Source organism: Balearica regulorum, chromosome 1, assembly GCF_011004875.1.
Source record: "Balearica regulorum gibbericeps isolate bBalReg1 chromosome 1, bBalReg1.pri, whole genome shotgun sequence".
NCBI lineage: Eukaryota > Metazoa > Chordata > Aves > Gruiformes > Gruidae > Balearica > Balearica regulorum.
Window position 1 is genome coordinate 210,808,028 of NC_046184.1, and position 13,873 is coordinate 210,821,900.

At 41.8% G+C, this 13,873-nt stretch overlaps 2 protein-coding genes across 5 annotated transcripts in view; one reads left to right on the top strand and one right to left on the bottom strand.

Annotated features, from left to right (window-relative positions):
- ANKRD42 (ankyrin repeat domain 42) overlaps nucleotides 1–6,103 on the top strand; it is a 26,517-nt gene extending 20,414 nt beyond the window's left edge. For 2 of the 3 annotated variants that reach the window (XM_075742426.1, XM_075742427.1), the window contains exons 11-12: nucleotides 235–368; nucleotides 5,482–5,788. In XM_075742426.1, the coding sequence (XP_075598541.1) occupies nucleotides 235–330 (96 nt within the window). In that variant the 3' untranslated portion in view covers nucleotides 331–368; nucleotides 5,482–5,788. Of the gene's footprint in view, nucleotides 1–234; nucleotides 369–5,481 lie in introns of all 3 variants that reach the window. The other variant, XM_075742428.1, reaches the window with a different exon arrangement.
- On the bottom strand, nucleotides 2,008–13,309 carry CCDC90B (coiled-coil domain containing 90B). 2 transcript variants are annotated; one of them, XR_012833438.1, is made up of 10 exons: nucleotides 13,156–13,301; nucleotides 11,278–11,397; nucleotides 8,497–8,600; nucleotides 6,098–6,199; nucleotides 5,436–5,477; nucleotides 5,285–5,356; nucleotides 5,147–5,200; nucleotides 4,269–4,383; nucleotides 3,180–3,329; nucleotides 2,008–2,462 (listed from the first exon to the last, which is right to left on the bottom strand). XR_012833438.1 is itself a non-coding variant. In XM_075742433.1 (9 exons), exons 1-9 carry the CDS (start codon nucleotides 13,262–13,264, stop codon nucleotides 3,274–3,276), a joined length of 774 nt encoding a protein of 257 aa, XP_075598548.1. In that variant the 5' UTR covers nucleotides 13,265–13,309; the 3' UTR covers nucleotides 2,008–3,273. The 2 variants fall into 2 exon arrangements, 1 of the variants encoding a protein (XP_075598548.1); XM_075742433.1 differs by having other exon boundaries at nucleotides 2,008–3,329; nucleotides 13,156–13,309.
- Between the last annotated feature and the right edge of the window lie 564 nt (nucleotides 13,310–13,873).

Below are 13,873 nucleotides of genomic sequence, written 5' to 3' on the forward strand. Positions count from 1 at the left end.
AGGCAGGTTTATTTTCAAGAATTTCTGCTTTGAGTGATGGCTACAACCAAGGGGCCTTCAAATCTTACCCTGCTGTGACTGTCATCCCATGGCCTGGGACTATGCTCTGCCCTCAGCTTCAGTTTGAACACAGTACTCTGTGGTTACTCAAAACCATATATTTTTAAATTGTGTCTTATGAGGTAGCAGGTTTAAGTGATTGCTATTTAACGGCTGCGATGTCCTTTGTTTCAGGAAGCTGAGACCATCTCCAAGTCTTGCAAAGAGCAAAAGAAAGTAAAGAAGAAACCAGCCTGCAGCCCTGGGGGAGTGTTTGTGAGACTGCGTTGAGGAATGAACCTCCGAAGAGGGGCAGGCAGACCAAGGAGGTAAATGCCAATATTCTAGACAATGCAAAGTGTTTGCACAGCCCAGCTCCACAAAAAAAGGCAGAAAGTCTTCTCTTCCTGTCCAGGTAGTAGTTTAGCAACAGGTTTGCAAATTATAAGGTGACATTTCAAGAGTTCACTGCAGCAGAGTCATAGGCCCTCCTAGGTCTGAGAAAAGTATCCCCATAGGGATGGGGAAAGAAAAAAAAAAAAAGCACCACCTTACCTCCCAAAATAATCAGGTAAGACCTTCACTGTGGAACCAGAATAGAGCGTCTGGGAAAAGTACTTCTGCAGACAGGTGCCAAGCCCCTTGATTTTCATCTCAAGTCATTCCTAAATAAGCCAGGAAGCTATTCCTTCATGAGGTGCCAGATGAACTGCAACGGTGGGCCTCCGAGTCTAACTCAGGGCTGAGGAGTTCACTATGTTACGGGGCATGTTGTGGATACAGGCAGCAATCCTGACCTTTCCTCCATGCCTAAAACATTTCATGATTTCACATACAAAGATTTTTCTCTCATCTCTGCGTTATTGTGAAATTCTTTTCTCTTTGAAACCCTCATTATGCATAATGAGGGTTTGACTGCAATAGGAAATCCTTGCACTATTAGGTTAATTTGCTAGTGCTTGAATCCTGATCTGTCCTCTCCTTAGTTACCAAAGGAAACTTAATCTTTTAAAGGTACTGAAAATAAAAAAACAATTTTTATGTACACAGACTGAGAGAGAGGCATGCTGAGCAATGGCATAACCCTTGATTGGATCTAAAGAGGAGAAATTCAACCTCTAGAGCCCACTTCAGTGTGTAGGGGATGATGGTGGTGAGAAGCTGCAGTAGATGAGCTATTTCCTACATCATCGTTGGTGCTAAATTCTCCTGTAGGAACAGTGCAAAAGTTCAATGTGAGTCATTCCGCATCCAGAGAAGGGAAATGAAGCTGGTGAAGGGTCCAGAGCACAAGTCTGATTAGGAGCAGCTGAGGGAACTGGGAGTGTTCAGCCTGGAGAAAAAGGAGGCTGAGGGGAGACCTTCTTGCTCTCTACAACTCCCTGAAAGGAGGGTGTAGCCAGGTGGGGGTTGGTCTCTTCTCCCAAGTAACAAGCGATAGGACAAGACGGAAGAGCCTCAGGTTGTGCCAGGGGAGGTTTAGATTGGATATTAAGAGAAATTTCTTCACCGAAAGAGTGGTCAGGCATTGGAACAGGCTGCCCAGGGAAGTGGTTGAGTCACCATCCCTGGAAGTTTTTAAAAGGCAGGTACATGTTGTGCTCTAGGGACATGGTTTAGTGGTGGACTTGGCAGTGCTAGGTTAATGGTTGGATGTGATGATCTTAGAGGTCTTTTCCAACCTAAATAATTCTATGATTCAGAGAACCTCAGAAAGGGTAGTCGTTTACAAGAAGATGGATTTGTACGTGCAACAGTTAAACCAGACACAAGTGGCTGCTGGCTACCTGCTGAGATCCTTGCTGACAGCACCCACGCCTATTTGACAAACACACAGGCAACAGCAAAAGCAGCCTCAGGTCCCAATATAATAGCACTGTGCCTGTTGTAAAAGCCACACTTTTACAGTCTGGTAATCTGTATTCAAGTCTCTCAGGCAGTCAGATAGCAAATATAAGAAATTAATTATCATGAAGATACATAATTTAATGCACAGAATAAGAATTACCATGATACCAGCAAGTTCAACTGTAAACAGAATAAAACTGCAATAAAAAAATTCCCACTAATCAGTACTACATACTCTTTAGCTCATAAAGGGCCTACTCTTAAAAGCTTAATCCAGGAAGATTTTTTAAAAATTATTATTTTATTAAAAGAACCAAACCAAGCATATGCATTTATACTCAACAATATGTAACTGATTCAGTTTTGGAAGGCAAACACCTGCTATGTCCCATCTCTGCAACAAGAGTTGTGAAGTCCTTACAGAAGGTAGAGAGGTCATCACCAGAAGTTAGAGGAGTCAGCGTGTCCCACAGGATTACAGAAGAGTCCGGAGGAGCGTGGACATGGGAGGAGGATAACCACCACCACACTGGCACCACTGAGATGCTGAGTATTTCCATGTTATAAACCAGATCCTATGCCCAGAAAATACGTGAGGGTTTATTGGAAATACTCTACACTACTTGGAGAAGTTAAGAGCAATTAGCTGCCCCAGGGCTGTACACAGTTGCTGAGAGTGGAGGCATTTCCCCTTGGAAAGACAAAGACAGAAAGTCTCCCATTCTGTTGACCTCTGGGGTTACAGAAATTGCAAGAGATGCTAAAAAAAAAAAAAAAAAAAATCTATGGAGACATTTTAGTTCTACATGAAATTTTAAATGTATGTAAACCAGTTTTCAAGAAAAACAAGGATTCTTCCGTAAAGGCCTTGGAGTGTGCGTTTATATATAAATAAAACCCCCCGAAGTGCCAGGCTTTAATCCATCAGAAAAGAGAGGAACAGACTGAAGGCAAAAATCCAGATCCTATATTTAAGATTAACTTACTTGGATCAGAGTAGATCTGTTGGAACCTAGCATTAGTATTCCCATATTGGGAATACTAACTTGGGAATAATATTTCCATTTCAAGGGCATATCAAATGTTTACTATTTCCATTTCAACAGGAGCTCAGAGTGTGAATGTTCTATTTAGAATGTTCCAAAAGAAAACAAAATTAATTCTAGCACATATTAGGGGATAAGGAAATAATACTATTTGCCTACTTCCCCCCCCAATTATTTTGATCTGTAGTGCTACATATTCGGAAAATATTTTTACGGCACAGTAAGAATATCAAAACAAAAAGGTACCAAGGTTATGTACAGCGCATACATGATCGTCTAACTGATGTTGCCTGGGCAGCCTTTTCTCCATCCGTATTTGATGCAGTCATTCCATTTAAATCTATTTCCAGAACCTGTAAAATCCCAGTGCTATTGCTAGGCAAGTGAATACTGAAGCTGTTAAAAAAGAAAAGGAAAGGAAATAATTAGCTGAATGTTAAATTGTATCACCTTCTACATACAGGAAATTAACTGCAAACAGATGGAGGAATGATAGAGGAACTGTAGAGCACAGCCTCCTAAAACTTCCTGAATTGCTGCAGGTGTGACAGAATAATTTTAGAAGACAATGACTTGTCTTAGATGTAATATCCTGCACAGCAGCACTGCCCAGGTGGTGAGATGGGAGGTCAAATTCAGCGACCTGAGGAACTGTGTTTCCAGGGACACATCTGAATAACTTGACAGGCTACAGTAACTTTTACTATTGTCACCCATCAATAGATTGTGTTACAATAATAAATTTTATTTTATCCAGCTCCAATACAATGAAAATTTCACCGGTTATGTATACATTGAGAAGATGGTCTCAAATCAGACTGAAATTTGTTCTGCTTGGCAGGGAAAGTACAAGTACTGCCATGCTGAAGCTGTGTGTTTGTGGAGGACTGAATGGGAGGCACAACTAGTCGCTCTCAGACTAGTCCTGAGTATCAGCAAACTTTCAGGGTAACTTAAATAAGCTCAGGAGAACTGTTGGAGCAACTCTGCCACATAAATGGCTGCCGTGCAGCAAGCAGAGGTACTGCCAGACTAGACAAGGTATTGAGGCTTCTTTCCTACTCTTGAAAAACTTTAAAAAAATCATGTCCATGTTCCACCTAATCCCTGTTCTGGGTGCAATCCCAGTCCAACTGCAGCAGCATCTGCATGTTCCCACCTCTTCTGTGTTCTCTGTCACATTTCTTTCAACTGGGGAGGGTCCCGTCCCCCTCCAGTCCCAGTTATCTGCTATTACACAAATGACTTCTTAAATTCACTTTGCATATATTCTTGAATAAAGTGTTACACATCCAAAACACAATACTGGCACTCACCTTCTCGCCTAGCACGTACCTGCCAAATAACGTATTGTATCGAGTTTATTTGATTCCATGAGTGTTTTTAAGGAAGCTATTTCAGTGTCAATTTTATTACTGATTTCTGAGATGACACTGTTGGTACTTGAATCCTGAAACATTAAAAGAAAGCATATATTTGACAGTGATCCCTAGCCCTTTCTGCTTTGCAAAGCCCAACAAGAATACCATGCTATTGGCAACAAGAAAGAGAAATAAATTTCCAACCTGTCACTGAAGTAAAATATGTAACTGGTAAGAGACCTTAGACGACACAGAACAGCATTTAATACAATCCAGGAAGAATATTGAAGAGAAAGATAGAAAAAGAGAAAACTCAGATCATACAGACTTTTTTCTCTGATATGCCAGTTCCTCCTAAAAGAGGCATTCTACAGCGCACAGATAATATCCCTAAACTTTTGCGAAACAAAGGTTTAAGCATTCACAAGCCATCTCCAGAAAGAGGGGACATGTCCATCATCAGCTTCAGACTTCAGTGCCTGCTAGCAGCTTTGAGGACTTCCAGCCCCTGAAATTGTTGCTTGCCTGAACCGTCCCTCTGCTACGGCCGATCAGCTCACCTGTTAATAGTGGCAGGGCAGCATAACAGCACACACCCCACCTGTAACAGCCTGCACCTAAGATACTCGGGATGTGAGAGACAAGGCTTGGATGCCTCCCTCTGCCTGAACAGTGTTCACTGGAAATCCCACAGACTTAGGCAATAAACACGTACAACAGGCCTGAGTGAGGCGGCTCAGCCTTTTGCTTTACCACATTCAAAAAATCTATTAACTTTCAGGAAAGTTTAGGGTTCACATAACACACAGCACAGAAATGCTCAATGCAAAATGAGCTTTGGTCAAGACTTACTTTTTTATGAAACTCTGTAGTTGCTTCCATCAGTTTCCTCTCCTGATCTGTAAACTGTGGATAAAAGATAAATTATTAATTGTAGTAATGGAAAACAAGACACAGCACTGATAAGGGTATTTTCATAGACCAGCTTACCATATCTGTCACTCGGCTCCTTTCCAGGTTTATGTCGAGCTTGCTGTCTGCTCGGATTTTACCGGTTTCATTCTTTAAAGCAAATAAAGACTATGAAAATAACTATTTACTTTCCCTAACAGGAGTGTGTAGGTACTTGCTGTTTACTTACCATTAGCTGCTGTTTAACTTGATCTAATTCAATTTTCATTTTCTAGGTGCAGAGGAGAAAAATAAAAAACAATTTTACAAATTCAGAAAACTGCTAACCAAGTTAATCAGTCATGTAAGTGTTACTACCGTGTGCATGCAATTACTCTTCCAGAATTTTGTTCTTGAGTAAATATCCTAACTAGTGTGTTCAATCTGTATAGCCATATATAATCTGCTGGGAATTTTCCTCAAAACAAAGGGATTATTTTTAAACATTGATGATCTTGTTATTCTGAGACTAAAGACAGCAGAAAAATACCAAAATGCTGCCAAGCAAGACCAGAATGTGTCTCAGTGACCAGTTTAATTAAATTACTGACTACCCTCCCTGCATTGTATGGTTAATGGTGACAAGACTGTACCAGAATTGCCCTTAAATAAAAATAGAGAAGATGATTCTAAGAGGTGTAGATTTTCTTTTCTTTACAGAGGAACCAAACAGGTCTTATCACATGAAATATATTTTTATATGACCACAGAAGATATAATCTATAAACACTTCAACTCTGATAAAAGTATCCACCATTACTTTTACATTCATATTCTGTTCCGCAAAAATGTACAACAGGTATGACCCATATATTACAATTTAACTGCTTAATTTAAAATAGTTTTTAGTACCTCATTCTCTGCTCTCAAGTTTGCAAATTCACTTTTCTCCAGGATGACCATATCTTTTCGAATGGAATCCAAATGTGCCATTATCTGCTGCAAAGTTATTTCCTTAAAAACAATAAAACATGTCAATGAGTAAGTTTCACGCTTTCTGGTAAGTAAAGGAAAGTAAAGATTTTTAGGTCTGAAATTATGAAATTAGCTACTGCAAAGCAAAAAAAAGAGGGAGAATCTCCAACAGAAAGGTGACAGAAACACAGAATTTTATAGCTGCAATTTGTTTGAAAGACTCAAGGTTTGGGTGCTGTGCTGCTTCTGTTGCTTTAATACACTAACTCTGAATTTAAGCAACAAACCCAGAGGTATTAGTCCAAGTCGCTATGAAATGGAATAGACCCGAAACTTCAGGTCAGTCCTTCACTCTCTTCCATTTTCAATGAAAGTTCGGTAGCCTATAAAGCTTTAATTGTTGGTTTGAATTCAGTTCCTAAGTAAGCACTTTCATTTCTTGCACACAAAGTCATCAAAAGTCAAAGACTTAATGTTATGAGTATCACACCATCCTCAGTGTTAAAAGTGTGAGGCAGACTAGTAAAACATTGCTGAGAAGCAATGAAAAAAACCCTTCCTGGTGTTTGGACTAACAAGTTCAGAATTCAACTGCTATTTATAAATGACAGAGTCAAAAAAATAAAGAAAATAAAGGAAGAAACTTTGTATTTTAGAATCTCAAAAGCAATATTCCTTTAGCTAGCATAAGGAAGTTACCCTACTGTTTAGCACAGAAAATGACATATCTCTGTGGGATTCTGCTTCTAAAGCTGATAGCCAGCAAAATGAAGAGCTCTCACTCAGACTACAACCAAACAGTGTTTCTCAGATCCTATGTTGAACTAAATTCATTAAAATATGCCCTGACCCAACTTCCAGTAAAGTCCGACTACTTTGTTGAACACAATGAAGTTTTTACAATTCCTGGGAAAACTTCGGTTGCATTTACACTGAGGAGCTAATTTGCCTCATCCCATCTGAAAACATTTTCAACACTATAAAAACCAGTGTCTCTGCCTAGTGCAATTCCGTGCAAATTATGTGTGGCATACTGACTTTCTTTACATATAGCAGGAGCTCCAAAAAGAATGGTTTCCATTTTGATGAAAAAATCCCCAGTGACACAAGTTCTTTTCTTCTGAGATTTATAGCAAAAAAGAGTTTGCTAACTTTTATAAGATAAACGCCAGTAAGATAAAAAAATCTGTTGGAAGTAAGGCTCAGCAGTTTAAATAAAATAGCAATGAATGCTTAATTGCATTAACTCATTGAAGAAGAATGGCACATAATTTCAGCTTGCACAGCCGTCCCGAATAATTAGTAAAACCATTACTGTGCATCAGAGCTTTATTATCCTGGCCCAGATGTCTAGCTGACAAGAAAAACTAAAGTTCCTTTTATTTTGGCAATTTGTTACGATGAAACTTGTCACCACCTGTATTACCAACAGAAAAACCAGCCATGCTACTTAACCGATTCACTGCCTCTAGATATGTCCACAAACATGAACTTGAATATCTAAGTGAAGGAGACACTTCGATGCTTTGCTTGAGTGCAGGCGAACAGCTAGGTTTATACCAACAACTAAATAATTCAGAGCCCGCCTGCTGTCCCTGAGGGCAAGTGACATGCCACAGAACACGTCCAGATGGCTAAAATATCTTCCTCCTAAATCAAGGTGGTTCTGTCCACCCTGCCAGGTAGGAGCAGTTCCTGGGCCTGTACTTACGGGTAAATCGTACCCAGGTCAGGCAGACTGAGAGCTGGCATAGGGCAAAATCACACGGAGGTGCCACAGTAACTCGAACTCTGGGACAACCACGTGGTGGTGTTTGTGCCCACACCCTAGCCCTGTTTTACTACAGATGTAGCTTTAAGTAAAATCATGAAATAGTTTTAATAGTAGTTTTTAGTTTATGAACAAACAAATAGGACCAATACAGCATATCTGTGAACAGAGTCGATATCTTTAGTAAAGTTCAACAAAACACTGACATTTTTCGGATATTTTAGGTGATTTTGTCACCTCTCAGGAGCCCATCTTTGAATCTCTCTTCTGCCCTCAACCATTGTAAAGCACAGTTAAAAGCTGGGTTTCACACAGAGTTTGTCAGCAGCAAATGAAGCAATCTCTGCTTTACATTTATACATTGTGGCTGTGTTTGGTAAACACTCCTGTAAGATGAAAGCTGTAAGATATTACTATTCTTAATACCACCTTTAAACTTAGGAAAAACTATCTCAGTGAAGTGCTTATAGTACTATAGAGTTCCTCACTTGTTTTTTTAAATACGCAGATATGAACCGTTATAGCTACACAGTGTTGTATACATACACCATAGATTACTTTTTACCTGTTGAGCCTGTGTAACCATATCCTTATAGACTGTGTCTAAGCTGACATTCGACAGGGTTATTAATGCCGATACGATGGTCTCTGCTTGTTCCTTCCCAAAGCCTAAAAGACAGTTGAAAGATGACAAGATAATATTTGAAAGCTGGATGAAGAGAAGAGCAAGAGGTACATAATAAACTGGGGCACTCAAGTGCTGTACCTAACTACAGTGGCAAATTAGAAGTCACACAATTACTGAAAACTGACAGTGAGGAGCTGGTCACTGTGGCTTTTAACTAGAAAAAACACAGACTTAATACTGCAAAAAGCTGAAGCACATTAACTTTGAATACACTGCAATAGCCTACGCACGCAGCTGACAGGAGGACTGAATTTCTGTTCATGCAATATAAAAATAATTCACCGGAGTTTTACTTTATAATGAACTTTCACCAATTCTGTTAAAACTAAGCTTACCTTGAGCTACAAAGCCTGCATCCTATAGAATAAAATTAAAAGGTAAGTCTATATATATTGAAATTGTTGTGCATAGATATGAACACACACAAACCTGATTTTAAAACTGCTGCGTGTGTTGCCTGCAAAATGAATTCAAACTGGGATTTTTTCTTTCTGATGATAAAAATTACACTTTGTCCATAGCTTGGTGCAATTTTGAAGTGTTAAAGATGATGTGTGATGAATAGTGAAAAAAAAACCCCAACACCCAGCTGTCATATTAGCCATATCTGATTTAGTGCTGAGAGCTTTGGCCCTAAGATTTATTTCCAGCAGTCTCACTGATGTGTTAGATTTCAATTACCCCATTTTATAAAGTGAGATTGATTAAGTTTTTGTTGAAAAATGCTTTCAGGGAAAATTACGTAGAGAAATATGCCACTGCTCCCTTCTAAAATACTGATACTGTCAAGCCACACCATTGGTTTACATTACCAAAAAAGCTATGCATGCTTTACGACAGTTTCCGTCCACTAAGAGGTGTGAGAGCATTGCTTCAGTTCCTCTGAATTTTCAGGGTTACTTAGCGTTTGTTTTGCCAATTCATTATTTTGTTTCTCCTCTATAGCAGGAACTGCCCTTGTTGCATGGAAGTTTAGAAATACAATGCCAGTTTTTAAAAACAGTTCCAGAAGAGATGTAGGGAACTACAGGCTGACAAGTCTGACATGCATGAAAAAAATAAAAATTGTTAGTGGACTATTAGGAATCTTCTAAGTACCAATACATATTATTATTAGACCCAAATAGTGGAAAAAATCCTAACCTCACATTGTATAAAGTTCCTACCGTCACTTAGGAGCAAGATCTTGGGATTTTAAAAGATAGTTGCGAGTCTGATGAAGGTATCAGTTCAATGCTTAGTAGGGATCAATAAAGCAAACCAAATCCTTCAGAATTACTAAGAAAAGGAGCAGAGAACAAAACAGATGCAGCATTATTACAGGAAAGATGCTGAGGGACTGTTTATGAGGGAGTGTAGTGACAGGACAAGGGGTAATGGGTTTAAGCTGAAGGAGGGGAGATTTAGATTAGATGTTAGAAAGAAATTCTTCCCTGTGCGGGTGGTGAGGCACTGGAACAGGTTGCCCAGAGAAGCTGTGGAGGCCCCATTCCTGGAAGCATTTAAGACCAGGTTGGATGGGGCTTTGGGCAACCTGGTCTAGTGGAGGGTGTCCCTGCCCATGGCAGGGGGGGTGGAACTAGATGATCTTTAAGGTCCCTTTCAACCCAAACCATTCTATGATTCTATGATTATGTCACTGTTCAAATCCACGGGACATTCAGTTGTCAAATAGTGCCAGGAGCTCTGTTCCCTCCCCTTTGAAAATGTGATGAAAGTGGAAAAGATTCATAGAACGGCATCATAAATAATCAAAAATGTGGAAAAACTATTGCTGAAAGAAAAATTCAACAAGCTAGGATTCCTCTGTTTGGAAAAGAACGATGGGGGAATATGACGAAAGTTTACATAATCATGAGTGACCTAAGAGATCAAATGTTCATTCCCTCTTCCCACAAAAGAGGTGAGTGGGCATCAAATTAACCTTGTAGAAGCCAGGTTCTGCATGGACTAAAGGAGTGGAGTCTGAAACTCCATGAGAAAGGACGTTTTGGGCACTAACCTGTTTATAGCGGTCCAGGGACTAAATAAGCTTGTGAAAAGAATTCCACTGAAGGTTGCTAAAACTCACACCTGATCCAGACTACCTCCAGGGTGAAAACAGTTGGAGGCTTAGAAAGTACAAGGGGATGTGTCGCGTACATCTGCCCCCTTTTAACGCTCTTCTGCAGGCACTGACTCACAGCTGCTGCCAGGAGACAGAACCCAGGGCTAGAGGGACCTTTCATCTCACTTCAGCCAGCCATGCTCACAAAATAAAAGTGCAAGTATTAAGAATGTATCGTGGCACTACGCTGCTGCAAGTATCCCTAGTTAGAAAAAAAAAAAAAAATTACAGGCTAGTAGAAGGAACTTCTATTAAAGCTTCATTTTTGCTTTAACTGTTACTTCACATTTGTTAGCTGTATTATGTTCCTGGCTGCAAGACACTATATAAACTTGCCTACAGCTAGAAATAAGGTAAATCTAATGTAATAGTTATTTGTACAGTTACAGAGGCATCACAGTCAGATGTCTCTCCTTCACCAGCCTCTGTGAGAGGCTGCCAAAACATTTTATAACACCAAGCATTGGTACTTCGGGAAAATTGATAGTGCTCAAAGTTACAGTACTTAAATTCAAAGTTTTCCTTTGAATTATTTATCAGATATCACTTACCATGGGCTTCCAGATCCTGCACTAAAGCGTGGGTATCAAAAGTTACCTTCCTCTGCTCCAGGGGAGTGATTTCAACTCTTCTGACATCGTATGACTTCCTAATGAGTGTGGCAGCAAAACCTGGAAGTGACAACATGTGCTTTAAACTTAACCTGGCTAGTTTCTCATGCAACACAGTAATTTTCATTTCTTTCATCACAGCAAAGCTGCATGGAAGTTATAAGAAAAAGCTAGGTCCTTTTGATAGCTTGGTTGTGGCACACATCAGAAACCATCAATCCCTGTTCCATAGGAAATTTATACCAACTAGGACTCATATATCGATCTTAATTGCATTTGTATAACCAGGAAGCTGCGCAACAGACAAGCATCCTAATGCACCAAAAATACAGCTACCACAACCAATTGTTTTTGTAATATTTGAGGTACATCACTTAAATAATTTTCCTGCTTTTAAAACATCAGCAGTTCTAACACACTGCAAATTTCCGCTGGTTACAGTTAACATCATTGATTTGATTGTTCACAGAATCCCTCAACCACGTTCTTTTCCCACTTTCTTCTATGCCTAGCCATTCCAGCAAGGAGAGTGCCTTGTGTAAATATAAAAATACAGATTTTTTTTTTTTTTTTTTTTAGAAAGTCATACAAATCTAATGTTCAGAATTAATTTCTTGGTTCACCAGGAAAGTAGTTGGGAAACAAATAGATATGATCTTTGTACTTAAGACCTCTGAGATACGAATTAAAGACCTACCCTATTTATTACGTGAATGCCTTCCCACAAGATGTTCACTGCTTCTATTTCAAGCATATTTCTCCCTTTGTCTCATCTTTGTGGGGCCTTGCATGCTACAGATTCCGTTCTGACAGATTCTTTGTTATCTATAAAGCCATGTTACTTCTAACTCCACGCTTATTTGAAACCTTTCTAACTACTCTCTCCCTTAACCAAAATGCTGTTCTGTACCTTTACTCGAAAGCTTTACGTCATTTAAACAACAGGGAAGTTATATGGTGCCACTGCTAGATAAATCAAGGTACGTGCGACCTTGTATCCACTCTAAAGAAGTGACTATAACTAAGCCAGCTGGAGTAGCCAAACCAAAGCCTGTGTAAGATTTAAGGGACAAAGGAAAGATTTGTGTTTAACTACATACACATTGAATAATATGTACAAATAATTTTAAACAGCTCTAACATTTGCAGTAGAATAAATCATTCTCTGTCCACAGAATCACAGGAGCTTTTAAACAGAGCACAGCTCTTTGTCCTCTAAATATGTCAGTGGATTTTTTCACTGGGTTGAACAACTATAATGCAGAGATGATCTCTCAAAAAAGCTGATATTACAACACGAAGCTTTCAGTTGCCTTGCTGCTTTTTTCCCTACTGCTTCGCTCCTGCATTCCTGACTGGGTGCACGGCGCTCAACCCAAGGCTGTCTTCAAAACTCCCCGGTGGTTTTTTCACAGACCGCACCTGAGACACCACTTTGCGATGCCCCTCCGCACCCCGTGGCTAACTAACTCCCGTGGCTCCCCCCCTCCCGGACGCGCTCCTCGCCCACGGACTCGCTACAGCCCGAGGGAGACGCTGGGCACTCCCTCACACACCGCCCCGGGACAGGCCGCCACGATCGCTCTCAGGCCACGGGCCCAGCCCGCCAAACGCCCCGTGCAGCCTCCGATGCATCCCAAGAGGCGCCGAGGCCGCTCCCTACCGCAGCCGGCAGCCTTGTGCCCCGGCCTCGTCCCCCGGAGGGGCCGGGAGCCGCCCGCTCGCCCGCCCCGTGCTTGCACAGCGCCCAGCACAGCCCGGCGGAGAGGCTGCCAGCTGACTCGCCGGCTCCCAGCACGGCCCTCCGGCGCCTCTCACCTCTCCGAAGAACCGGAGGCAGCACGGCCCGGAGTGGGAGCGGGAACGGGCCCGACCGGGAGCCGCCGCCCCAGGCGAGAAGCGCAGCACGAAGCCGAACGCCCCTCATCGCGGCACGAGCCCGCCGCTTCCGGCCCGCGCCGCCAGACACCACCCACCAGCTCCACCGCGCAAGCGCTGACGCGGCCCCTTTCCCGGTGAGCCCCGCGGGGCATGCTGGGTACTGTAGTCCCCGGCCGCAGGGAGGGGCGCGGCCTGATGGCGGGGGCGCTGCGCCGCCATGCGAAGGGGAGGAGCGACAGCGCCCTCTGCGCGTGCGCAGGCAGCGACCTCTGCCGGCGAGGCGGTGCTTTGGCCGCCATGTTCGCTTTCACCAAGGTTTTTCCTCGTCGTTTGTAAGCTCGAATTGCTGTCAGCAACCTGGCAGCTTCAGACCACAAGCGTTTCTCGTAGCTTGGCTAAAAGGCTTGGTGGTGTGCAAGGGGCTGATCTGTAGCAAATCAGTCTGGGTTGGCTGGGATTTTAGGCCAGCGATAGCAGTGAGCGGTCTGGTCTCTGGCACCATGATGTGTGTGAGAGGTGTTGATGCCCACCAAGAGCCAGGATGAACAGGCAGAGTTAAAACACCACAGAGCACAGTGGGTAGAGGAGGAGATAGGAAAAAAAAAATCAGTGGACTGGTCTTGCTTGGAAAATGTACGGAGAAGGGATGTCTCGA